Source organism: Apiospora phragmitis (assembly GCF_038363925.1).
Source record: "Apiospora phragmitis strain CBS 135458 chromosome Unknown utg000006l:1.0-5683423.0:1.0-5690449.0, whole genome shotgun sequence".
Classification (NCBI taxonomy): Eukaryota; Fungi; Ascomycota; class Sordariomycetes; order Amphisphaeriales; family Apiosporaceae; genus Apiospora; species Apiospora phragmitis.
In genome coordinates, this window is record NW_027117404.1 from 5,262,961 (window position 1) to 5,288,832 (window position 25,872).

Here is a 25,872-nt window from a genome sequence, read left to right on the forward strand (position 1 = left end):
CCCCCCCCCTTTGCCACCAACAACGACAACAACACCATGCCTACCAGAACCAATGAGCTAGCCAAGGAGGCCCCAGAGCCGCGCTCCGATCTGGCCTGGGCCGGTGAGGGCAACTTCCACGGCCGCCTCGCCGACGAGGGCCGCTACGTCATCTGCGATCTGCCCCCCATGCGCCCCGACCACCGCAAGGTCTGCGGCGCCAGCATCCGCAACGAGGAGCACAGCCTGCGCTCCCACTACTGCCGCGAGCACACGAACAAGGCCCACGCCCGCGACATGTTCAAAGGCGAAGACGGGGACCCGCGCCCCTGGAAGTGCGCCGTGGCCTGTGGCGCCACCCACGAGAACTGGGCCGCCCACTACCAGCACATCCGGAGCGTCCACGGGTTCCGTGGCAAGTCAAAGCGCATCCGCGAGGGTGGCGGCGTCTTGAAGAGCGGCGTAAGTTGTTCCATACACCGATTCACGCTGGGGTCACTCGACTTATCCTGTCTTGTCGCTTCCATCTTCGTTACTAATCTCTTGAACTTTTCTTTGTCTTCTAGTGCACTATCGACAAGACGTTGAAGAACCAGATCGTCGAACCCGTGTGGGTCGACAGCGAGGAGGACGACGTCAAGGAGGGGGACGACAAGGACAAGGTCAAGCTTCCCAAAGCCGAGCCATATTGGATGGGCTATAACAACGGCAGCCAAGGTCCCCCCGGTGGCGCGGCTGGCGGTCAGTTCACAGCCTCCTATTAAGCGAGAAACGAGTAAGTATATTCGCCCCCTATAATAATAGCCGCACGGACTAAATCGTATACTGGGCCCGTGCGGCTATTATAAAAGAATAGGTCCGTGCTAACTATATTGCTTTTTATAGACCCTTTCGGACGGAAGACACTCATCGGACGGAGATCCCCTTGAGACGGAATAAATGATACGGAATGATTACCCTTTTCTGAATGGCCACGAGGCTTTTCTATATAGATGGAGATAGCAAACTGAGGCATCATTTTCTGTAGGCGCTGTCCCTGCTGGTAACCCCGACATCAGACGATTCATGGATACAATGCAGTGATTTAGTAATATTCGACCGTCTGATCCTGATATTCGACTGTCGGATGGTGATATTTGTACGTCTGATAGTAATATCTGTCCGTTTGATGGTGATATTCGTCCGTCTGATGGTGACATTTGTCCGTGAAATGCAATCAGACGAATTTATTAGGCAAGCCAGTAACTCACAAGCCTCGTTTCTATGTGGCGGTAGCGAGGTCTTGGGAAACCGTATAGCCTGCGTGTGATAACCTTCCGTCCGGTTCCTGGCATTCCACTAACGCATACAGGATGATGACACACGCACAGAGAGAGCCGTAGAGGCAGGGAAATAAATTCATGGGAATCATTTCCTATTTGCACCGCAAAGATTCAAGTCGCATGGCTATCCTGGCTGGCTGCCTACAGGGCGTTTGAGAAAGTGACTCTGGCATTGAGAACGGCGGGCGTGCCATTCCCCGTATGCATGTCAAGATCGAGGTAGTAGCTAGCTTGACGGAATGGACGGAGGAATTGCGCCAGAATTGACAGCATACGTTTCTAAGGTAATAATTACTTGCTTTGCAACGGCTTTATTGTGTCGAGTTACTCCGTGCCAATATGTATGGGTAATTATTAAGTTGCAATATAATTGAATATGGAGGCTGAACCTTAAGGCAATTACGTGGTTGTATAAAATGGAGAGAAAAGAATTGAAAATAAATAAATAAATTCCTGGACTTGTGGGCTATCGGATCTTCGAGCTGAACCGCCGGGGCGCTCAGCGGTTCATTGCAGCATGTGAACAGGTCCGTGATGTTCATGTTTGATTGTGCATAAATAAGACTTGGGATAGGCCTAATAACCTGTTAATTCGGTGGCCCCCTTGTTTCGCTCTTTGTGGTAGTGGGAAGCGATTCTAGAATGCATTTCCCATCTCTAAATGCTATTATTCCAGTACAGGCTTGGATGGATATTGTTCGCCGAAGCTCGCCGAAGTTTCTTTCTTTTTTACTTATCAGACGTAAATGGTGGTTCATTCTTTCTTATTCCTGGTAGAATCGCCGAAGAAATTTCTTCCTTCTCTACTTATCAGACGCAAATTGTGGTTCAGCCTTCCTTGCCACTAATAGATCAAAGCAAACTTTCCCTAGATAGACCACTCGTCAGTCAAAATGACTTAACACAGCCTCCCCTCGCCCCCTCATGCTATGATGTCTCACTCACATTTCTGGATTCGTCTCACTTACTTCTTGGCCTCCTCCTGCTGCCCCTGCATAATCCACTTGCGCGCCTCGGCCGCGTACTTCTCCTCCTCCTCCTTGGTCTTGGGCCGCTTCTCCTCCTCGGTGGCGGGCGGCACGTCGGCGCCCTTCTCGAAGGCGGGCCTCGCGCGCAGCTTCTCCATCCAGGCCTTGAGGGCGGGGGAACTCGTCCAAGTCAATACCGGCCCATGCTGTTGGTTACAAAGCGTTAGCACTGTGAGTCAAGTCAACCCGAGAGGGGGAGGTGGGAGGGAGAGAGGAAACATGGTGGTGGTATGGAAGGAAGGAACGTACAGCCAGCTTTGACCCAGCCCCAGCACGAAATGTCGGCAATGGTGCAGCGGTCACCGACCAGGTAGCCCGACTTAGACTTGGCCAGATGGGTGTCCATGACGCGGTAAAGGCGGCGCGTCTCGTTCTGGTAGCGGTCGATGCCGTACTGGATCTTCTCAGGGGCGTAGCCTTTGATGCACTCATGTCAGCTTACAACTTCCGAGCTTTCTTTCTTCGCACCAGTAAAAGAGGCGGCCACATACGGAAGAAGTGGTTCGCCTGGCCCTGCATGGGTCCGAGGCCACCCATTTGCCACATTATCTATATCACTTGGCATCAGCAACATGTCCTCAGCAAGGTCGGGACGGTCCGGGAACCAACTTACCCAGTTGTTGATTTCGTAGTACTTCCGGGTACCCCTCGGGTACGAGATCTTGTGCTCGGTGTCATAGCGGTCTACAAGATACTGCAAGATGGAGCCGCTCTCGGAGATATGGATGGGCTTGCCGTCCTCAAACTTGTCCTTCACCGGGTGTCAGTGGGTGCCGCGGATAGCAGATCGGCCTGGCTGGGGAACTTACTGTGATGGCCGGGATGCGGCCGTTGGGGTTGATCTCGAGGAACCAGGGTTCCTAGAACCGCGTTATGCATCAGTTTCGCTGCTCGCCAGCATCATCCCATGAGCAGGATGGCCTGAGAGAGAGGCACCTACCTTCTGCTCGTTCTTCGCGAAGCTAATGGCGTGGGTCTATGTGCGGGGTGTTAGTCTCCGTCTCTCTGTCTGTGTCAGAAGAGTCAGTTGCGATACGAACCTTGTACTCGAGTCCCAGCTCTTCCAAGGCGATGGAGGCCTTGATGCCGTTGGGAGTGCGGACGGTATACAGGGTGATATCAGAAGGCGCCATGGTAACGGTAGTGGGTGTGCTGCGGAGCTGTGCTGTGAGCTAAAAGTTGCTGCCAAGCTTGGGGTGTAAGACTACGAACTGATGAGGATGATAGCTGTATACAATTATGGGATAGGAGCTGATAGTATTCAAGGCACTTGATGGAAGAAGTTGAAGTTGAGCCAGTATATATACAAGGTCAAGTTCTCAAGATGCAACCATTCATTTCTCCAGTTGTAAGTAATGCATCATGTCGGGCCAGAAATTCTCCAATCCCCCGCTTTTGCATCGATCAAGATTCCTTGATTACAAACCGAGCTTACAGAGTAGAAAATGGGTCCGTCCCATTTTCGAAGAACGTCGATACGCAACACAGACTGCGTGGAAACCATATATCCCGAAAGCGCGACGATAGATTTGTCAACGACATGACCAGTAATCAGAGGGACTGACATGCAGCTGTGTTGAAAGTACCCAACCTACCGACCTATGGCGTGGCCAATATTACACACCAACATGTATATGTAAGACCTTCTTAAGTTTTACCTACACAACATCGTTGGCAAGAGCGCCGAATTTCGTGTGCAGTGCAGCTGGTGGTTGAAGGTACACGAGAGTAGTTCGGCGTCATCGGACATCTCGTCATGATCCTGCAAGAACTTGGCGCAGTAGGGACACATTGAGCCACGTCAACATATAGCAATAGCACCGCAGCAGCAGGGAGAGATGGACGCATCGACGGAGAAAAGATCTATACACTAGTACACTGGCGCAAGGAGGCGCGCCTTTATTGGTGACCACCACATGCCGACATGTCCCCCGACTCTGTGTCCTCCGACCCGTCGACCGCAGCCAAAACGGGTCTCGCGGGCCTCAGCCAGACTCTTTCAGTCCGCGTCCCAGCATCTTTCATGATGTCATGTGTTCTACCATCCGAGGGGCCCGTCGAGATGTCGACGATATGTTGCGTTTTAATATACAGGTCGGATAAGTTTAGTTGGCATCGGGTTGGCTGATGATGTACTCAACGGCCTTGTCCACTGTTGGAGGGGTTATATCATATTAGCCACTGTACGTCCGAGAAAGCTGTGCCATACAGAAGAAACATGGGACTTACCGCTGTGGATGGCATCGGCCTCCTTGTCCGGGATCTCGATGCTGAACTCCTCCTCTATCGCCATGACTACCTCGACGGTATCCAAGCTGTCCAAGCCCAGGTCGTTTGAGAAGTGGGCAGTGGGCTTGATCTGTACGCAATCATGTCAGTCCAGCTGTTTCTTGATATAGAAAATAGCTACTCCAGTTGGGTCCGCCAGATGGGAAAGAAAGCCCCCTTCCCACTCGGGCTCTTATCATCCCCAATTGTCCGGACCCAACGGAAAGATTGTAGATAGTGGCACACGTACGTTGCTCGGGTCGTTGACCTTGTCGAAGCCCGACAGGATGCCCATAATGCGGCCCTCGACCTCCTCCTTCTTCAGGCCGGCGGCGGCAGAGTACATGCGCACCGTCTTGAAGGCGGCCACTCGCGACGTGGGGGCGGCGGCGAGAACTCTGGAGACGGGTGCGCGGGCGACGGGGCGCGCAGCAGCCCGGGAAGCCGCGGCGGCAGTGCGGATCAAAGCAGTTCGGAACATTTTGACGGGTGATATCGGTTTGCGGTTTGCCGGGCTCAATTGATTAAGTAGAAGGAGCGTGGATAGCAGAGGTCGGACTTGTTGGGGGAGACGATTCGTGGATGCTGGAATTATGGAGTGGGAGCTTCAAATGAAGGTCATGATAAATTTCTCGTCACCAGCAGAGCGAGCAACCCAGGCCAGCTGTCGGAGCTTAGCGCATCCTGGATGCCCCGAGCCGAGCTCGGGCCAACCCTCTATGTTCTGTGGCTTGGATCTGAGCGATTGAGCTAAGTTCACGTGACTTTCCCCCAGAGCTTTGCTTCAACTGTCTTAGCCGTAGAAAATGTTCAGAATCGTCATGATTGTACCAAATCGCCACTTGAGGCTTCGATCAAACGAAACAAACACATAAAGAAGTTGCAGTAGGTAGGTTCAGATTGGCGTTTTACGTGAACCAATGGCTAGAATCAATGTCTACGAATACAATCGCACGCCCTAGCGCAATATGCTGCGGCGATTTTCAAGTACTCAATGCACACACTCGGCAACGAGGCAACCCCTAGACGCCCGAATTGGGAGTTTTACAAATGAGATGGTGCTTTTGCTCTTGTTAATATGTACAAGCCGGTATATCAATGTCCCCCGTCCGAACTCCACTCTGCCTCTATGCGGGCTTATCGGTAAGGAGAGTCGGCCTTGATGATAGCCGCCAGCTCCGGCTCCCACTTGTCACCGTTGGCCAAAAGCTTCTCCTTGTTGTACAGCAGCTCCTCGCGGGTCTCTGTGGCGTATTCGGCGTTGGGCGACTCGACAATGGCATCGACGGGGCAGGATTCCTGGCAGAAACCGCAGTAGATGCACTTGGTCATGTCGATATCGTAGCGCGTTGTCCTTCGGGAGCCGTCAGCTCGCTCCTCGGCCTCGATCGTGATAGCCTGGGCAGGGCAGATCTGCAATTTCGTGTCAATAGAGTTCCAACGTCGTGATAGCCGGTGTGTGGTCTGGACATACAGCTTCGCAAAGCTTGCAGGCAATGCAGCGTTCCTCGCCGGAGGGGTATCGTCGCAGCGCGTGCTCGCCACGGAATCGAGGCGAGATTGGGCCCTTCTCGAAAGGGTAGAAAATAGTATAACTGCATCAACTCCCATCAGTCCAGCGTCCTCCTCCAATTGAGAACAAGGGTCCAGACGTACGGTGGGCGGAAGAACTGCTCCAGCAGGACATACATGCCCCGGAACATCTCCGTCATCAAGAAGACACGTCCGGCGCGGTCGAGGGTGCCCTCCTTCTCTTGGTCCCAGGGCGTCGTTTCCTTCTGGCGGAAGCCCTTCGACGTGGTGCCGGCTGGCGTGGCGTAGGTGCGATGCGCGGCAATTCTGGCTACCATAGCCGTCTGTTGCGGGTGGCGCAACAATGCTTGCCGCGACAGCATGGCCGCCGTGGTGGCGGTCGATCTCGTGAGCCCTTGCATGATTGCGCCGATTCGCAATGTCGGGATGGGCGATTGAGGAGGAGGGGTGGAGGGGAGAGGTGTCGTCGTCGGTCCGGCTTGGAAATTTGGGCAGTCAATTGGCAAATCCAAGGAGCTTTGAGGTCATGATGGCTTTCGGGTCTTCGGGAGTGGGCCACCGATTACAAAGGAGCCACTGTGAATGGCCGGAGCTCCAGAGGTGGGGCACTCTACGCTTTGGCGTGGCTGACACCTGTGGCTGCACTTATCCAACTTCAAACTGATTTTGCCCAGCAAGATGTCTTCATGATTCATCGAGAAGTCTTCTTACCAATCCAATCCGCTTAGTCCGTCGATCTTTCCAGTACACAGTTACTGAACCAAAGGGGACTGACTCTCAACTGATTGGCCAGCTAACCAATGGCGCCTTAAAGTGTGTGAACTTTGGGTAACATTGACCAGTATCTAATGCACCCACCATTTCTGACACTGAGCTCCCTCTAGCTGTAAGGTTAAATCCCATGTCTGCTCTCGCATGGTTGCACACTAGCAGCCCATCAATATAGCTTTCCAGAACAAGGGTATCTTCTTTCGTCATACCTCTCCTGAATCCGGCTGCCCATGTGGGCATCAAAAACTCATGTGAAGTGGTATTACTCAGAACAGGTTAGGTTTACTGGTGTGGCCAGTAGGCCCTCATTGCTCATCTTCAAAGGCTTAGGCAGACATGATAAAGGCATGTAGAGGTCCAATTCTAGTCATTGAGTCCACAGCGGAATATTTTCGAAGTATCTGCCTGCTCAAGATTGCAGATTGCAACAGAACGCACCTAACCGAAGCCGACTTCAGCGAAAGGGGGACCTTGAGTTATATTCAAATGATATATATCCGCCGTTTTGGTGTCATTCAGAGAAACATGATCTAATAGCGAGCTGGCTCAGTGTTGTGTTACTCTCATAGACAACGCTGGCTCTGGCGATATGGCCATCTTTTACTCCTTGATGTCACAAAAAGCTTTTGTGGCAATATACGTCATAAATCTTTTACACACATTCATAACTTCAATAACAGGAGAGAACTATCACTATTAAGATCTGGAATTTGACTGTATCCTGGTCACTCAACCTACAGCTTCTCTCTGTCTACTGGCGGATCACCACTGATATGTAAGCTCTGTAAGAAGAAAGGAAGTAGATGTGACCTGACCTTGATAGTGTTTTTTCTACCCCCTTCGCTTTTGATGGGCTTGCTTGATACCGGATCGAACCTATTGGAAAGCAATGAACTTATCTCAGGTCAAATTCATAGGGCAGACCTACATGTTACTGTGAAGTCTTATATTAGTTATCACCGAAACCTGCCCTCCTACACACGACCAGTAATCACCGGCTTCAATGACACGCGCACCGGAAAGCCAAGAGCTTCTACTATCGTAGCATGGCTTGACATCGTCGTTTGCGTACCTAGTTCCTCATCCTTCAGAAAAACAAGTTCAGGTGATATAAGACCAAAATATGATTCTTAGAGGAAGGGGAACCAGGGACGGAGGGGAGAAAAGGGATTTGCAGAAGTAAAACGAAACTCCCAAGCAGAAACACACCTCAAGTACAGTGCCGCGAATCGAAAGCGAGGCCGATCGATGACAACCACCATGGATTTTACCACGGAACCATGAATTCCTGGTAGAGGCTACAGACTCATTGGATGAAGTAGCCCACTTTCATAACAATGATTATGACTACAGGAAGTTCCCGCCCCTCTTGCCGCAATGAAAATCGTACGAGAAGCGTTGGGATATCGATAACTGATACGGTAATCACGCATGAAGATGTCCAGAGCTGCAAACGGGATATCCCGGCCCACTTAATATGAACGTGAGCAACAAGAAACTTACTCAGACATTGGTTTGAAGGCTGTAACTAGTATCTTGACTCAAGTCGTGAGGGAAGTATAGTTTCCTTCAGCAAGGTCAGAACTACAGCATCTAGTCCTCGGTCTCAATGGTCGAAAGGCCACTATGTAAATACAGGAGCAATTTCAGCATCAGGATGCGGCACTGCTTATCACTGTGCCTAGATTAGGAGGCCTTGCTTGGCCCAGCCGATATTGGTACCGAGTTGCTTGAAGACACTTGGAACGAGTTGTATAAGCCAAAGCGGGAACGGAGAGGAAATTGAGCCAAGAATAAAGACTTGTATCGATGACGCGGAACATTTTGGTAGATACGGGCAATAAAGCCCAAAATACTTAGCTCCAGCACAAATACTTTGTCTAAATTGCTACACCTTGTGGCATGGGAGGGAGAAGCTGCCTATCGACATGGCTGTCTTGGCTACGTAAACTAGCCGGCACGACATACGCAGCTAACCCATGCTCTCAGAGCAAACAGAACAGGCTTTAGGACGACTGGGCTTTAGGACTAAGGCACGCCGGCACTCAATGCTTTGTGGAGCTGTAGTGGTGTTATGCAAGTCAGGGGTTGTTTGCCTACCAATCGGAGGCGGTACCATACGTCTGGGTTACTGCCGATCACACTGCCAAAGCACTTAACTAGATAAAAGCTACTGCAAGCATGGAAGTGGAAGGCCCTGACTAAGGTCCTGGGAATGCTTCCGAGGAATTGCAGTTCGCGCAACCTGTGCTCCATATCACCAGGTCAAGAACATCATCCTGATCAGCAAGGGAGGTAGACTCGACTCCGAAAGGCTTCAACTCAGACAAGAATACTGTGGGACTGTGAAATGGTACGAACTAGGTAGGGCAGCATTCGTATAGAGTCCTGTTAGACTATCAGAGGAACTAGGTCAGGGCTTGTTGATCTGTCATGGTCACAGTCCATGAGACGCGGAGCAAATATCGGAGTCCGGAAAGGGACCGCACATGTGAGTTCTTTTACAATTGAATGTTTTTAATGTCGCCTGGAACCAAAAACACATAATTCTTATATGCAGCTTCACTCGATGGCGGTCAGAAAAGGTATCACAGGATTTTGCAATATAGATGCCGAGATACCGAGTATGCTAATTATATAGTCAGGCATGGCAAAGGGGGCGTCTCTGCGTTGAACACAAGTTTATAAGCCGTGGATGAAGGGCAGCAGCATATATACCTCTTGCCATCACAGTCTGCTGCGGAATGGTTCTGAGGACGGGAGGTTACACGATGAATTCATAGTGGAATTGCAAATGTAGACGATTTACCCCTTCTCGCCCTTGCTTGATTCTTGGTACATATGGTCAAGCCATGGCCAAAATGTTAACGCAACGAGTGTATTCCACAGATGAATATGGGCCTTTGATGAGCTGATGCCCGGCGGCGAGCCGTGACCAAGAGCATAATTCACTTTACTGGAGTGATCGAGATTTGGACGTTAGAACGTGCGGAATGAACCGCTCGTTTTTGTCCGAGGTGGACACAAGTGGAGCGACCGCCTCAGATCGAACGTTTCCTAGCGCCATTGAGAACCGGCGAGCCACTGGACATGCCGACGGCGACGGAGAGAAGATAAAGGGGGATAAGAGCGAGAAGACGAGAAGACTGAATGGAAGCTATAATGCGTGAGTGACCTATCGACATGCAGCGGCACACACTTTGTTGGATGATGTTGTTAAGAAAACATGGTGTGCTCACCAGAGGAGTCTGGCAAGACAGGCCAGACAGGGCTCCCGGAGCGGGGCCCCTTTTGCCTGGTGACCTGGGGTCCGGGGAAGACCGAGGTTTCATTCAGCGCATTTATAAGAGTAAAGGATTTAAATGCCCTGCACCACCCCTGTAACGATTTATTTACCCTATCGTTTTTTCTGCTGGATTTTAACGCTTTAGCCACCACCCCTCTTATTAAAGAAGTAGGCGACTTATTTTAAAGTAGTTTAATTTAAAAGATGAATAATATTTATTAATTATAATAGCTTTATTATTATTATTTTACGTTTTAATTCATAGCTTTAAACTTATTAACTTTAATATTATAACTTTTACTTTTAATAATTAAACTATTAATAAAAAGTTTAACTATAATTTAATTATTAAAATATAATATATATAATATAAGCTTATTTTTTATTAATAAGAGATATTTATAACTTTAAAATATTAATAAAGCTAATTATAATTATTTTATAACTTTTAATGAATTTTTTTACTAACTTTTTATAAAAAGTAATTTAATTAAACTTTACTTATTTATTTTATTATTATTTAATAAATTATATATTATAATACGTTTAAATTAACTATTACGCTATAAAATAAAAGCTTTAGAAATAACTAAATGATTATTTTTATCTAATTCTACGCCTTAAATACTACTCCGCGAGGGATTAACCCGCCGATTATAATATTATACCCTTTTTTAAGGGTATACCTTTATACTTAAAGCGATAAACTTTTAATAATCGTATAATTTATTTAAATTCGATATTAAAAAACTTTAAAGCTTTTATATAAAAATTTAATTCGTATAAAACCTTACTTATTTATTAACGATCTTATTTAAATAATTAAAAGAGCTTTTATTTAATAAATATAAAAATCGAACCTACGTTATTTAATAAATACATTTAATTATTATATTATAAAATAAAAGTTTCGGAAATAACTAAACGGTTATTTCTGTTTAATTCTACGCTTTAAGTGCTACCTCGCGAGGGATTAACCCGCCGATCGTATTATTATATTATAATAAATTTTAATTTTTTTCTTATTTAATTTATTAAAGATATTAATTATAAAAGGGTTTAAAAATATCGCCTTTATTTTTTTAATAGAAATATTAATAAGTATCGCTTTAGTTTTTAATTACTTTTTAATTATAAAAGGCTTTTTAAAACTATTATCTTAATTATATATATAGAGTTATTATAAAACTATTATTAATATTTTAAGCGGATTTTTAAAAAATAAATAAAACAAGCTTTCGTTATTATAAAAAGCTTATAACTATAAACGAAACCTTTTTTAAAAAACGCTTTATATTAATACTTTTTATTATCATAATAGTTAACGTTAATAAAAAGGGTTTAACTCTTACATAAATAATACTTAAGTTTAAAAATAAGTCTTTATAGTTTTAATTTTTATAGTATTTAAAGTAGGTTATTTTAAAGCTTTTAAAATAACGAGGGGGTTTTAAGTTTAATTGTTCGTATAGTTTAATATTATTATTATATTAAAGATAATTTTATAACTAAGTTTTAAAAAAGCTTTACTACGCTTTTTTAAAACGTTACCCGCGTAATTATATTAAATTAATACAAGATAAATTTAAGAAAGATTTTATAATAAAAATAAAAAGCTATTGTTTATTTTCGTATAATCGAGCTAGTTTTTTAAATTAAAGCCTTTTATTATATAAAACGTGATAAATATAATTATAATAACTTAATTACATTCTTAAATAGTATTTTTAAAGTAAATTAAAAGCTTTTAATCTTTAAGCTTTAAACTCGTTTTAATATAAAGTTAACGTGGTTTATTACTAAGTCGACTATATTATTAAATCGGCCACTTTTTTTTAAATCTTACTATTTTTATATAAATTAATTTAACTTTAACTTTTTAAATTAATTAAAATTATTCTTTATTCGATTCGTTATTTAATTTTATATCCTTTTTATATGTTCGCGTATTATAACCTGTTTCGCCGTAAATATTATAGCGCCTTTTACCGGTCGCCCTCCGCTTCGACGGACCCCCCGTTCCGTATTTATCAGTCGCTGGACGCTTCCCTTTTACCTTCTCGCTCTATAGCTTTTAAATTCCTTTTATAATAAGGGCTTTTTTAAGCTAAACGCGCGATTTTTTAATTTTTCGGCACTTAAAAAGTATTAAATTAACTTTTTATAAAATATATAATTAAGTTTTTATAAAGATTATTTTATATATTATTATATATATACCTTTTATTATTTAATTTATAACATTTAAAATTAGCGTCGAAAAGATTTTTTAATAAATAAAAATAAGAAATTTAATTACTTAATAAAGGTTAAACGGAGTTTAAAAGTTATAAGTTTTAATTATTTTTTAACGTAATGAATTAAATATAAACGTTTAAAAACGTGTATTTAATTTATTAATTATTTCGTTTAAATACTTATCGAAATATCGAATCTAGTTTAAACTCGTTTCGTTATTAATTTAGTCGTTAAAAGTCGGTTTAATTATTTAATCGCCCGGTAGGTTATATTCGCGATATTAGTTTACGAGGTAATATTAATTTTAAATAATTAAAAACGGCGATATATATTAACTTTACGAGTTAATATATTTAATAGCTGTTAACTATTTTCGATTATTAAATTAAATCGATTTCGTTTTTTTATTATAATCGATAAGTATTATAATAAATATTAACTCGATTATACTTATTATAAAGCCGGTTTTATTAAAATTTTATATATTATAACGAACGCTATCTAAGTATGAAAAAAACCTAGTAAAATGTACTAAGGTTTATATTAATAATACGAGAGAGTATTTAAACGTGCGGTAAAATTAACGCTTTTACCGATATAGTGTATAGTAGCCGGGTCGTAACGTAGTAATAAGGGGTCGGGTAAAAGTATTTATATAATAGAGTCGTTAAGGCTGTTTACTTTATTAATAGATTAAAATTTAAATTTAAATTAATTATTAAAGTAAAAAGTATTTATATAAAATATATAAGGAATTATTTATTATTATACATTTAATCTCTTTTTTATTAATTGTTTTTATTATTTAACTTTATTTAACCGTAATTAATATTACTTAATTAAATAACGTACCTTATAAGAGAATTAAATATATAAGTGAATTAAACACTTTTTAAAACCTAGTATAATTAAGTATAAATTAATTCTACTATAACGTATTTAATATTTTAAAATTAATCGAAATCCTTATCTCTAGATACTTTTATATTATTTTAATAGGTACGAGTATTATGCCCGGGCTTTCCGTAAATTTTATAGCGTTATAAGCGCGTCTTAAACGTCCTCGTATAATTACTTTTTTAACGCGATTCGTTTTATAACTATTTATTAATATTCTTTTAAAACTATAAGTCTTTTTTAACTTATATACGAAGTGATCCTTTATTTTATAGCCGTTTTTTATTCGTACGGCGGCGCCGGTTAAGCATTTTATTCGCCTCTCGTAATACGATTACCTCACTTTTTAATAAAGTAAGCTAGTATATAATTTACGTTATATCTTTCGTAATTTAATTAAGCTTAATTAAAATTAATATCGAAAAGCTATTTTAATATCGCGCGATTTAAGTTTTAATTAAATTATTTAAAGTTTTTAATTCTTAAGGTATAAGTAAGCCGAAAAAGGTTATTAAAAGCGTCGGCGTACGTAACTTTATATTTAATTATAAAATAATATATTCCGGGTTATATAATATAAGTCTTATTTTTTAAAAACCTTTTAAAATATTTAAAATAATGAAAATCGCTTGGAATATTTTTAAGAACGTTACTAAAAAGTCCTCCTTTAAGATATAAATAAAATACGCTTATATAAAACGCTTAATTTCTTTTTTATATAACTTTTTTAATATATAAAAACAGCCGATATTAAAAAGTTAAACCTTATATAATAAATAAGAAGTTATATAAAGTATAATAATCGAGTTTTTTTTATAATAAAGCTTATAAGTTATTAAATAATAACTTTTATAACTATTAAAAATTAATAAGCGATAAATACTTTTCGTATAAAACTTTTTATATTTATTAAAATATCGAATTTAATTATTAATTTTTTCGTTTATAGTTTAGCCGTTCTTAATAGTTACGATAATTTAATTCTTCGGTAATAAGCTATTTTAATATTAAGAAAAGAAATACCTTTTCTTAATAAATATAATATATATAAAAATAGCGTAACTATACGATCCGACGCTTTAAATAATTATAACTTATTCCCGGTTTTTTTACTAAATTACCTTAAGCCTCTCGTATTAATCGAAGGTTATAACGATTATTTCGAACGAGATTTAACTTATAAAAAAGCCGGTCTCGTTAAAGTTATAAATATCCTCCTTTTAAATCTTATATTTATTAATTATATTTTATATAAAAATAAATGACACATAATACCCGTCGAAATTTTTATAAAAATTCTTTAATTAAAACGCGTTTAAAGGTTTAATTATTATCGTATAAAGTTCGAAGCTTAATTAACGCCGACGCGTCTCGCGTCGTGTTAATAAAGTAATCGATTCGCTATATCTTTTATATCGCTAAGCCGAGGAAAAGACGATTACGAATTTAAATTAATTATATATTTAATAATCGCCCCTTTTCTTAAATCTATTAACTTTCGAGATTTTACGTTTTATAATGCGACCGAGCCGTCGGTTACGGAGGGTTATATAAGGGACTTTATATATTTAAACTATACGCCGGAGATTTAATTTTAAGTTATTTTAAAGCGTTTAAAAAGCTAGAAGTATTTACTTCTCTTCTTAAATACCGACTATATTATATTATAAAAGAAATTAAGTATAAATGCTATTTAAATAAAATATAGCGAAAGTGTTTAATTTATTTATAAGGTACGTTATTATTAAGCTATTCGGTATAATTTTATTAAATTACCTCTTATTTAACCGAAATTAGTATTAATTAACTAAATATTATTAAACTACTCGGTATAGTTTTATTAAATTACCTCTTACTTTATTATTATATAACTTATTTTTAGCTATTTATATTATTTTATCCATTTTTATTTATTTATAATTAAATAGCTTTATCGTGCTATTATCGTAATATTAATTCTCGTAAGCGCCTTAGGGTATAGTATCGCCGTGCTCGATGGTGGGTCTAGCCGTATAATTAAGTTAGGTAGTAATATATATTTTTATTTAAAATATCGTATTTAGTTTTAATATTCGCGATTAATACGAATTAGCCGGAAATAATATTTATATCTTTATAAAAAGCCGTTTAATAATTATATTAATCGTTTATTTAAGTTTTAAAATTTATATTACGATCGATAAAGCGTTTAATTTAATACTTATTAACGCGGTCGCCGCCGCGCGACTTTAAAAAAAAAATTAACTATATCTCTTATAATATTAATATTAAGAGGTATTCTTTAAGTATTTAAATTAATTATATAATTATAAATCACTTTTTTAATTAAATTAAACCTATATTATAGATGTCGGATTTCGCGTCGAGGCTCGATACCGCGGAGTCGGTCGCCTAGAGTAGCTCAGGGGACGTCGTATACTTTCGTAACAGCTCTTTAGCTAATTCGATTCGAACCTTCTCGCGTTACTTAAATTATTAAAACAATAGGATCTTTTTTTTAATTAAATTAATATTATAGTTAAAAGAGTATTACCTATTTAAGTTTAATTATATAAATTAAAAAAGTGGTCGATTTAATAATATAATTAACTTAGTAATAAACTACGTTAAAAGAAGAACTTTATAAATATAAGTAGCTTTTTAAATAATAAATATTAATTAATTAATAACTTTTTTTTATAAAAAAAGCTTTTTAAAAAACTAAATAATTAATTTTAAATAATAAAGTATACTATTTTTTAATTAATAAAGGCTAAAATAATTTAAATTAATTATAACGCTTTTATTATAAGCTTTTTAATAAAGAAATATTTATATTAATACTTTTAGTAAAATTAAATCCTTTATAATTAATATAATTTATAAACGAAATAATTATATAAGCGAATTAATTACTTTCGTTAAATTTCGTATAAATAACTTTTATAACTTAATTCCTTTATTATTTATTATAATTAATACTTAAGAAAAAGGGTAAATAGTCTTACCGCTTTAAGCGCTTAAAAATAACTTAAAATTAAGTTTTTAACGTGTAGCTTAAACGTATAAAGTCTTTTATACGACCCTTTAACTGACAGCTCGGTATTTCTATAAAACGCGAAATATCCGCTAATTTTTAAAAATTCACGGATTTCGAAAAAGATATAATTATATAATATATAATCGAATTAAATTCGCGATCGTTTTTTCCCCGGATAAGTAGCGTTAAAGATATAACGAATCGACTACTCCGTTAACGCGACGCGGGACGCGTCGGCGTTAACTAGGCCTCTAATTTCGTACGATAGTAACTAAACCTCCGGACGCGTTTTAATTAAAGAATCGATTATTAAAAAGTCTTTTATAAAGATTTCAACGCTTATCGCGCGTAGTTTACCCTCGTACGGGATATAATTTATAAATATAAGATTTAAAAAAAGAATATTTATAACTTTAATAAAACCGGCTTTTTTATAAGTTAAATCTCGTTTAAAATAATTATTACTACTTTTAATTAACGCGGAAAGCTTAAAATAATATAATAAAAAAACCGGGAATAAGTTATAATTATTTAAAACGTTAAATTATTTAATTATAATATTCTTTTATATATTTTATTTATTAACAAAACATACCTCTTTTTTTAATACGAAAATAACTTATTATTAAAAAACTAAGTAATTATAATTATTAAAAACGGCTAGACTATAAATAAAAAAAGCGAGGACTAGTGTTACAACCCGACTTAACCATGCGGCTAAAAGACCCCACTTACTAGTACGGGGATACGATAACCCGGTCCGGCTACGATATTATAACTAATAATCGCACTACTAGCTATATTAATATATACGTAGCTACACTTTAATAACGTACGACAAGATAAGCGGCCCTAGCTCGTATAGTAATAGAACGAATAAAAATAAATATAATAATAAAGTATAATAAGTCACGTAACGGACCCCGGAGCAATAAAAAGCACGACGCTCGAAATAAGCTAACTAAGGTTAAATCACCGTAATCTAAGGGATAGATCACCGTAAGCTAGTAACGAGATTACTATAAACTTATAGGTACTTTAAAAAATTAATAAAAAAAGAATTAAATATATAACGAGAAATATCTCTTATATATTTTATAGAAATACTTTTTATTTTAATAATTAATTTAAATATTAATTTAATTTATTAATAAAATAAATAATTTTAACGACTTTATTATAAATACTTTTAAGTTTACGTATTTTAATTACCTTCGTTCTTACGAATTATTACCCATTATATCGATAAAAGCGGACTTTTATCGCACGTTTAAATACTCTCTCGTATTATTAATATAAACCCTAGTACGTCTTACTAGGTTTCTTTTAAAACCCGGGTAGCGTTCGTTACAACTAGATTCGATACTTTAATAAGTATACGAAGTTTTATATAAAAAATATTTATCGCTTATTAGTTTTTAACGATTATAAGAGTTATTATTTAATAATTTTTAAGCTTTATTATAAAAAGAACTCGATAATTATACTTTATATATTTTTTTATTTATTATATAAGCTTTAACTTTTTAATATTAATTATTGTTATATATTAAAAAGGTTGCACGAGAAAGAAATCGACGGTTTTATACGGGCGTATATTACTTATATTTTAAAGGAGGACTTCTTACTAGCGTTTTTAGAAGCGTTCTATGCGACTTTTATTATTTTAAATATTTAGGGAAGTTTTTAAAAAGCAGGATTTATATCCTATAATCCGGAATCTATTATTTTATAATTAAATATAAAGCTATATACGCCGACGCCTCCGGCGACCTTTTTTCGGCTTATTTATAACTTAAGAATTAAAAACCTTAAATAATTTAATTAAAGCTTAATTTTAAACCGAGTATATTAAAAATCGAATCGCGTAATACTAAAATAGCTCTTTAATATTAATTTTTATTAAATTTAATTAAATTGTGAAAAGTATAACCTAAATAATACACCGGCTCGCTTTATTAAAAAGTGAGGTAACCGTATTATAAGAGGTAAATAAAATGCTTAGCCGGCGCCGCCGTGCGAAAAAAAAACGGCTATAAAATAAAGGATTACTTTATAAATAAGTTAAAAAAGACCTATAGTTTTAAAGGGATATTAATAAATAATTACAAGATAAATCGCGCCGGAGTAATGGTCGTATAAAAAGGCTTAAAACGCGCCCGCGGCGCTATAGAATCTACGGGGAGCCCGGGTATAATACGCGTACTTATTAAAACGATATAAATATATTTAATAATAAGGATTTCGATTAATTTTAATATATTAAATACGTTATAGCGAAATTAATTCATACTTTATTATATAAAGTTTTAAACAGTAGTTAATTCGTTTATATAGTTATTTCGCTTATAAACTACGTTATATTATTTCGATTATTTAAATAATTAAAAACCTTTTAATATTATATATCTTATTATATCTCTCTTTAATAATATAAGTTATTATATATATTACTTTAATATTATTAATTAATATTAACGAGTTAAAACCTCTACTTAATGCTCTTTACTTTCTATTAATTATAAGGGCCCTACGCGAGAGGCTTTTAAAAGAGAGACTTTAAAAAGGGTAATGTCGTTTTAAAGGAGTAGCTTTAATAGGCCGCTGTTTAACTTATAGAAAGAATAGCTATAATAATCGAAAGTGTAAGAAACTATATAATAGTTTTAAAGCTAAGGCTTATTAGACTTCGAGGCGTGCTTTAATAAACAGTATTAGTAAAAAAGAAAGGCGGTATAGTTAAAAATTAATAAGGTAAATAAATCTTTATAAGGGTTGTATAGGGTATCTTAAATCCTTTACTCTATAATTAATTTCGCATTACTCATGTTCACTGTTTAAAAGCGCTATTAAAGGCTGTCACCTAGACTCGCATAGTAAAGGATTTCATTAATAGCCCTTTAAGATCATTAATTATTATAATAATATTTTAATCTACTATATAGTGTTGCATCGCCATGCGGAGTGTACAGTAATACTTTTAAAGTAAGCATCACGTTAAGTCGTCTAAGGAACGCCGACGAGGAACCGAGAGAAGCTCACGTGCCTCACGTGTCTCCGGGCTTCGATGTGGGAAAATTCGGTGATATCGCGGTTGATCCAGTTATACTCGACCGTTTTGCACCGGAGAATTTTTATGATGTGACGAATGAGCACGATCCGTGGGGTGGTGGATGTGCCCAAGGTCTGGTAGAGAGAACGCCAACGTAGGACCTGACTGCCTGATCGTGCAATTGCCACGGAATACGGGCGCTATGTCAGGCCATAACCCACCTCCAATTTCTCCAACTCCCAACTCTGCAGGTCATCAGCTCCGGCAAGCCTTGTGCGGAGTAGCTACTCTGGGAAGTGATGATGGAGAAACGCGGGCTTTTTCTGCTTCTCCTTCTTCGCGACTTTCCTCCTCTATTGCGGGCAACCCGCAATGCAGTCATTTCCCCGCAGGCGTCGGAAAAAGCCCGAGTCAGAAGTGGACACTTGCAACGTGCGCACATAACGGTTAGTCAGGGCAAGATTAACTCATCTCAGAGACTCGGCGGGCGCAGCGAAAGCAGGGCATACCGTGGTTCGAATCAGAGCTGCGTTCTTGGCAATCTAGGAACGAGTCATTGCCGAGACCTCTGGTGCTTTCCACTCGATGCTTTTGCGATGTCGATGCCAATCCTCGTTAAGACCGTAATCCCCGAAGTGCCCTCCCTGCTTTGGGCCTCGTGCCTTCCTATTTCCTCAAGAAACAACGCGACCAGTTCAGCCAAGTGCCCAAAGGGCCGATTAGACTGCGGGGGAGGCTGGAAACCTGGTCTGCTTCCCCAGTTTCTGCGCTGACCGCCCACACCAACGTCATGAGACGATCTCTAGCTCTGCCAATGCGGGAAAACATCGGTCGTCGTGCTTCTTTGGGAAGACTTCGTTGAGTTCTCTACGAAAAAACAAGGCCCTTCCCGACAACAGAACGTGGGAACCCGAGTCTTGGGACTGGAGGTGGAGACTTGGGAGAAAAGTCTGGAGATGCTCCTGTGGAGAAATTCCCTCGCGCTTACCCTCGCTATGCCTCATTCGTCCAGCTTCCCCAAATCATGGCATTCGAACCGGCTCGTTTGCTCGTCTCTCTCTCCAACGGGACGTTGAAAGAGATCTACCGTCCAAAGGAAAACCTGCCATCTATGGGGTCCAAGATTCACCTTGCATGAACCTTTGAATCTCTGTTATTGCTAAAGGACAGACAGTCCAATCATGAACCAGCCACTGGCCCTACCCGAGCCTAGCTGGCTAGCTGAGCTGCGCATTCTTGTCTAAGACCTAACTGACAAATGGATTTGATGACCCTTACCACAATAGCATGATATCGTGGCTTGCTTGAATGTTTACCCCGTGGGCCAATAATCCGCACTGCATGGCACCCTTGACACCCTGGCCTGCACTCCACATTCCACCCACAGAACACGGCGACACCTCGGTCCAGGGACTTTGCTTGCCCCCCATACAAGCCCAACTTCTTCTCGAAGCTGTTGTGCTTTCCATACAGGGCATGGCCTACTACATACGGTGGTACGGACGGTACTTCACGACCACCGAGCCTGCCTGACCGATGTCATTCGCAGCGCGCGCCCAGAGTCCGGGTCGCGCGGGCAAGTCCTCTGTCCATGGCTGGGAACCCTGCTGCTCCCACCCATGGGCACTAATGCCAAGCCGAGGACCTTGTGCTTCCCCGACTGTTCGTACGTAAATGTACAGACGGGATATCGTTCGCGGGGTTCGATGACATGACCTCGACAGAACCGGAAGCATCCCGACATGTAGCAGTGGGTAGACGTGACCGCTGCCCCGGTGGTCAGCCTGACTCGCCCGCGTATAAAGACCCGATGCCCTCCCCCCTCGGTTCACAGGAAAGACAGCCTCACAGCCAGCGCCAGTGCCAATCATCAATTCACCATGGCTTCTCCCCGGACCCTGCTTGTCGGCGCTCGCCGCCCTCGCGCCCGCCACCAATGCCCAAAACTTTGGCGGTAGCAGCCGAGGTGCTGGTGACTTCACCTATGTCCAGCCCTTGAACACCACCATTCTCAGTGCTTAGGCCACTCGCCCGCGGTGTATCCTTCCCGTACGTATAGCCCCTAGAGAGTCAAGTCACCCGTGTCGATAAATCGCAGCTAACCTCAAGATAGCCAAAACCAATGGAAATGGAGGCTGGAAGGACGCCATGGCCAAGGCTCAGGACTTCGTTGCCCAACTGACAATCGAGGAGAAGGCCAATATGGTCACCGGTGCGGCTGGCCCTTGTGTCGGCAACATCCTGCCCATCCCTCGTCTCGGCTTCAACGGTCTGTGTCTTCAGGATGGACCCCTGTCCATCCGTGTCGCCGACTATGCCAGCGTCTTCTCCGCCGGTGTCTCCGCTGCCGCTTCATGGGATCGCAAGATCCTGTACGAGCGCGGTTACGCCATGGGCGAGGAGTTCAAGGCTAAGGGTGCCCAAGTTGCTCTCTCGTAAGTTGTTCTTCGGCATGTCACCACGACCGTGCGTTCGTACCCGCTGACTTTACCAGGCCTGTCGCCGGTCCCCTTGTCGATCTGCCTACTCTGGCCGCAACTGGGAAGGCTTCGCCGCCGACCCCTACCTGACCGGTATCGCCATGAGGAGACCATCAAGGGCCACCAGGATGCTGGTGTCCAGGCCACCCCCAAGCACTTCATCGGCAACGAGCAGGAGACCCAGCGCAACCCCAACTTCGACTCGACCGGCATCAAGGTCATCCAGGAGGCCGTCTCCTCCAACATCGACGACCGCACCATGCACGAGATCTACCTGTGGCCCTTCGCCAACTCGGTCCGCGCCAAGGCCGCGGCCGTCATGTGCCCGTACCAGCGCATCAACGGCTCCTACGGCTGCGCGAACTCTAAGACGCTGAACGGCCTGCTCAAGGGTGAGCTCGGCTTCCAGGGCTACGTCATGTCCGACTGGGGTGCCGTCCACTCCGGCGTCGCCTCCATCGAGAGCGGTCTCGACTTGAACATGCCCGGTGGCCTCGGCGTTTACGGCATGGACACCACACTCGGCTCCTTCTTCGGCCCCAACGTCACTCTGGCCGTCAACAACGGCACCCTCGATATGACCCGTGTCGACGACATGATCGTCCGCATCATGACGCCCTACTACCTCCTCGGCCAGGACAAGGACTTCCCCACCATCGACCCCTCGAGCGGCGCCCTCAACACCTTCTTCGCGCGCAAGGACTGGAAGGCCGAGGACTTCAACATGACCGGCCCGAGCAGCCGTGACGTCCGCGGCAACCACGGCGACCTGATCCGCAAGCACGGCGCCGAGGCGACCGTCCTGCTCAAGAACGTCGACAAGGCCCTTCCTCTCAAGGCCCCCAAGTCCATCGCCGTGTTCGGAAACGACGCCGGCGATGTCACCCAGGGCTTCCTGAACCAGAAGGACTTCGAGTACGGCACCCTCGCCACCGGTGGCGGATCCGGCACCGGCCGCCTGACCTACCTGATCACCCCTCTCGAGGCCGTCAAGGCCCGCGCCAAGAAGGACGGCGCCCTTGTCCAGCAGTGGTTGAACAACACCCTGATCGCCACCAGCAACGTCACCGACCTCTGGAACCCCACTCCCCTGAGGTCTGCATCGTCTTCCTCAAGACCTGGCCGAGGAGGGCAGCGACCGCAAGCATCTCTCAGTCGACTGGGATGGTGAGGAGGTCGTCGCCTCCGTGGCCAAGAGCTGCAACAATACCGTTGTCGTGACCCACTCGAGCGGCATCAACCTGCTGCCCTTCGCCGACCACCCCAACGTCACCGCCATCCTGGCCGCCCACTACCCGGGCCAGGAGTCGGGCAACTCCATCGCCGACATCCTGTACGGCGACGTCAACCCCTCGGGCCACCTGCCCTACACCATAGCCTACAACGGTACCGACTACAACGCCCCGCCGACGACGCAGGTCAACACCACGGGCATCGACGACTGGCAGTCCTGGTTCGACGAGAAGCTCGAGATCGACTACCGCCACTTCGACGCGCACAAGATCTCGGTCCGCTACGAGTTCGGCTTCGGTCTGTCCTACACCACCTTCGACCTGGCCAAGGACGTCAAGGTCGAGACCCTCGACAGCGAGATCACGGCGACCCCGCGTGACGAGCCCGTTCAGCCGGGCGGCAACCCAGCCCTTTGGGCGCCCTGTATAACGTGACGGTCGAGGTGACCAACAGCGGCGACGTTGACGGCGCCGCGGTGCCGCAGCTGTACGTTAACTTTCCGGCCGAGACCACGCCGGCCGGCACGCCGCCGCAGCAGCTGCGCGGCTTCGACAAGGTCCTGCTTAGGGCCGGCGAACGGCCACCGTCAGCTTCGAGCTCATGCGCCGCGACCTAAGCTACTGGGACGTCATCTCGCAGGGCTGGGTCATCCCGGCCGGCGAGTTCACGCTCAGCGCGGGCTTCAGCAGTCGGGACTTCAAGGCCCAGGCTAAGGTTACGCCTATCAAGGCCTAGAAAGAAAGCCATGTCTGCTGGTGGCAGGAGTTAGTTAATAATTCTGTTCTCCCTCGAAAGGGGGGAACAAGATAATGATGACGCTTAATGGCTAGTTATTTATTTATTACTGCCTACCTACCTATAAATAGGTATTTAATGTATATCATGAATCAAAATGAGTCAAAAATCAATTGGAGCGTTTTTATGTCTTCATGTGGGGATGTACTGGAACGATGCTTTGGTGTTGTGTCTTGTCTATAGGGGGTATGTTTGTAGTTTTTCCGCGGTTGCCAGCACTCGAGCCTGCTTCTTTGTGACGAGCAAAGCTATACAGTGCTTTTGAATCGGAACTAAGAGCTTGCCAATCTGTGTGTCAATTAACAATGTGCTTCCAAGCTGTGTAACTTTCAGCTTGGGCTCGCTGGGATGGTTGAGATCATTGCCCCCTGAGGACAAATGACGGAGACGAATACGACTGGTGCTAGAGTACTGCTTGACTAACACGGAAGAACCTGGATCATCTTGAAGCGGGCGGTGCATTCCTTCGTGAATGTAAGTTTATTCTTATCTCCCCAAATGCGCTCATTTATTACCACTGTCCTCCAATAAATAACCACCTTACGTTCCGGTCCTCCGTAAAACAGATCGTGATTCCCATCAGTAGATGAGAGGACCAAATGATCCATTGCGTCAAAAGTCTTATGACGGGTTGCGATGTCCCATCAGCATTGCTCCTCCTCCTGAAGCAGTATCCAGAAGTAATAATCAAATCATATCCGTAATATCTATTAAGTCTATCATATCCAACGAAGTTGGCCGGTTAAGGGAGCTAGAACTTTCTCTAACGTCATAAGCCAACCATGATGGCTGCCACTGTAAGACAATCAACCAATCCCCTTTCCATGGTAGCACACTACACTAACCCGGCTCACCACCCTAATAAATCAGCCCCTGCGAATTCGGCTCCAATGTAACTTGGCTGCCGTCCTCGTTACCCTGCTGCTGGTGCTGCTGCTGTTGCGCGCTGCTGCCGCTGCCGCTTGGTCCGGATTGTGAGTTGTTGTCGGGACAGTGCAGTGCCCAGTCTAGGGGGTCTGCTAGATCGAAGATGTGGTCGTGGTCGTCGTCGAACCCATTGGTGTGCATGCCGTCGTAATCACCATGCGGAGGCGAAGAAGAAGAAGGGGCAGGATTCGGAGGGGGCTGTTCATGTCCGCATCGCCACTGCTTTCTCGGTCCTGGTCTCTTCTCTTTCCCGATGACGCCCCCAGCGACAGCGAGAGCGTGGTGTCTCCGCCACTACGGTCTTTCTCTTCTTCACCAGGAATATCGGCAGAATCAGCAGTAGCAGGAGCACGAGCAGTAGTGTTGATCTCGTCGAAGCTCTCGAACTGCACGATGAGCCAGTCGCGGTGGCCCCGCCGCGCCACCAGCTCGAGCTGCTGCTGCACCGCCTGGACGTGAGACATCTTGAACAGGTTGGAGCCGACCTCGAGGCCGTGGTTGCCGCCGCCCGGCTGGCCGGCCCAGTGGACGTGGACGCCGCGGATGCGCGACTTGGAGACCTTTATCATCATGTTGTTTGTTGCTTCCTCTTCCTCTCCCACCAAGAACGATAACAACGATGATTTGGGCACTGTCTCAGGCGGGTGTTCCTGCTCCAGCACCAGGTTCGCGGCCTCTTCGAACGTCTGGCGGAGGAGGGTTCCGGGCCTGTCCAGCACGTTTCGTCTCGTGGTAGTAGTAGTGCCGGCTGTCGAAGATCTCGACGGCGGCGGCGGCAGGTTTCTGGCTCCTCCTCCTCCTCCTCCTCTTCGGCCGTAGGGAAAGTAGGAGTGTGCGTCGTCGGGTGGCATGCCGCGCTCGTGATAATGCACGATCTTGCCCAGGTCGATGCTCTGCATGGGGTTGCAGGCGGTCGGGCAGGGCCCACAACCGTCGTGGACGAACTTGACGAGGAACAGATCGGTCACGTGGGTGGCGTAGTTCACGTCCTCGCATAGCATCGGGTCGTCTGGTAGTGGGGAGAGGACGGGCCGTTTCGGGTGA

The 25,872-nt window shown here is 43.1% G+C and overlaps 6 protein-coding genes across 6 annotated transcripts; 3 read left to right on the forward strand and 3 right to left on the reverse strand.

Moving 5' to 3' along the window:
- Nucleotides 1–36: 36 nt before the first annotated feature.
- On the forward strand, nt 37–743 carry PG994_006828 (uncharacterized protein; the record flags this gene model as incomplete). The annotated part of the gene is made up of 2 exons (XM_066858237.1): nt 37–441; nt 546–743. The coding sequence occupies 2 exons, from the start codon at nt 37–39 to the stop codon at nt 741–743; spliced, it is 603 nt and encodes a 200-aa protein (XP_066717506.1).
- Nucleotides 744–2,265: 1,522 nt separating this feature from the next.
- PG994_006829 (Disulfide-bond oxidoreductase YfcG) lies at nt 2,266–3,462 on the reverse strand (the record flags this gene model as incomplete). Its single annotated transcript, XM_066858238.1, has 7 exons — nt 2,266–2,498; nt 2,579–2,746; nt 2,821–2,878; nt 2,943–3,080; nt 3,139–3,189; nt 3,270–3,305; nt 3,370–3,462. The coding sequence occupies 7 exons, from the start codon at nt 3,460–3,462 to the stop codon at nt 2,266–2,268; spliced, it is 777 nt and encodes a 258-aa protein (XP_066717507.1).
- A 972-nt stretch (nt 3,463–4,434) lies between these two features.
- Nucleotides 4,435–5,078, reverse strand: PG994_006830 (Acyl carrier protein; the record flags this gene model as incomplete). The annotated part of the gene is made up of 3 exons (XM_066858239.1): nt 4,435–4,481; nt 4,559–4,688; nt 4,848–5,078. 3 exons carry the CDS (start codon nt 5,076–5,078, stop codon nt 4,435–4,437), a joined length of 408 nt encoding a protein of 135 aa, XP_066717508.1.
- A 656-nt stretch (nt 5,079–5,734) lies between these two features.
- Nucleotides 5,735–6,531, reverse strand: PG994_006831 (uncharacterized protein; the record flags this gene model as incomplete). Its single annotated transcript, XM_066858240.1, has 3 exons — nt 5,735–6,010; nt 6,072–6,192; nt 6,254–6,531. The coding sequence occupies 3 exons, from the start codon at nt 6,529–6,531 to the stop codon at nt 5,735–5,737; spliced, it is 675 nt and encodes a 224-aa protein (XP_066717509.1).
- A 14,203-nt stretch (nt 6,532–20,734) lies between these two features.
- PG994_006832 (beta-glucosidase-related glycosidase) lies at nt 20,735–23,841 on the forward strand (the record flags this gene model as incomplete). The annotated part of the gene is made up of 7 exons (XM_066858241.1): nt 20,735–20,889; nt 20,943–21,059; nt 21,199–21,407; nt 21,507–21,828; nt 21,940–22,968; nt 23,009–23,536; nt 23,697–23,841. 7 exons carry the CDS (start codon nt 20,735–20,737, stop codon nt 23,839–23,841), a joined length of 2,505 nt encoding a protein of 834 aa, XP_066717510.1.
- An 842-nt stretch (nt 23,842–24,683) lies between these two features.
- PG994_006833 (uncharacterized protein) lies at nt 24,684–25,826 on the forward strand (the record flags this gene model as incomplete). The annotated part of the gene is made up of 3 exons (XM_066858242.1): nt 24,684–24,698; nt 25,101–25,403; nt 25,713–25,826. The coding sequence occupies 3 exons, from the start codon at nt 24,684–24,686 to the stop codon at nt 25,824–25,826; spliced, it is 432 nt and encodes a 143-aa protein (XP_066717511.1).
- Nucleotides 25,827–25,872: the final 46 nt, after the last annotated feature.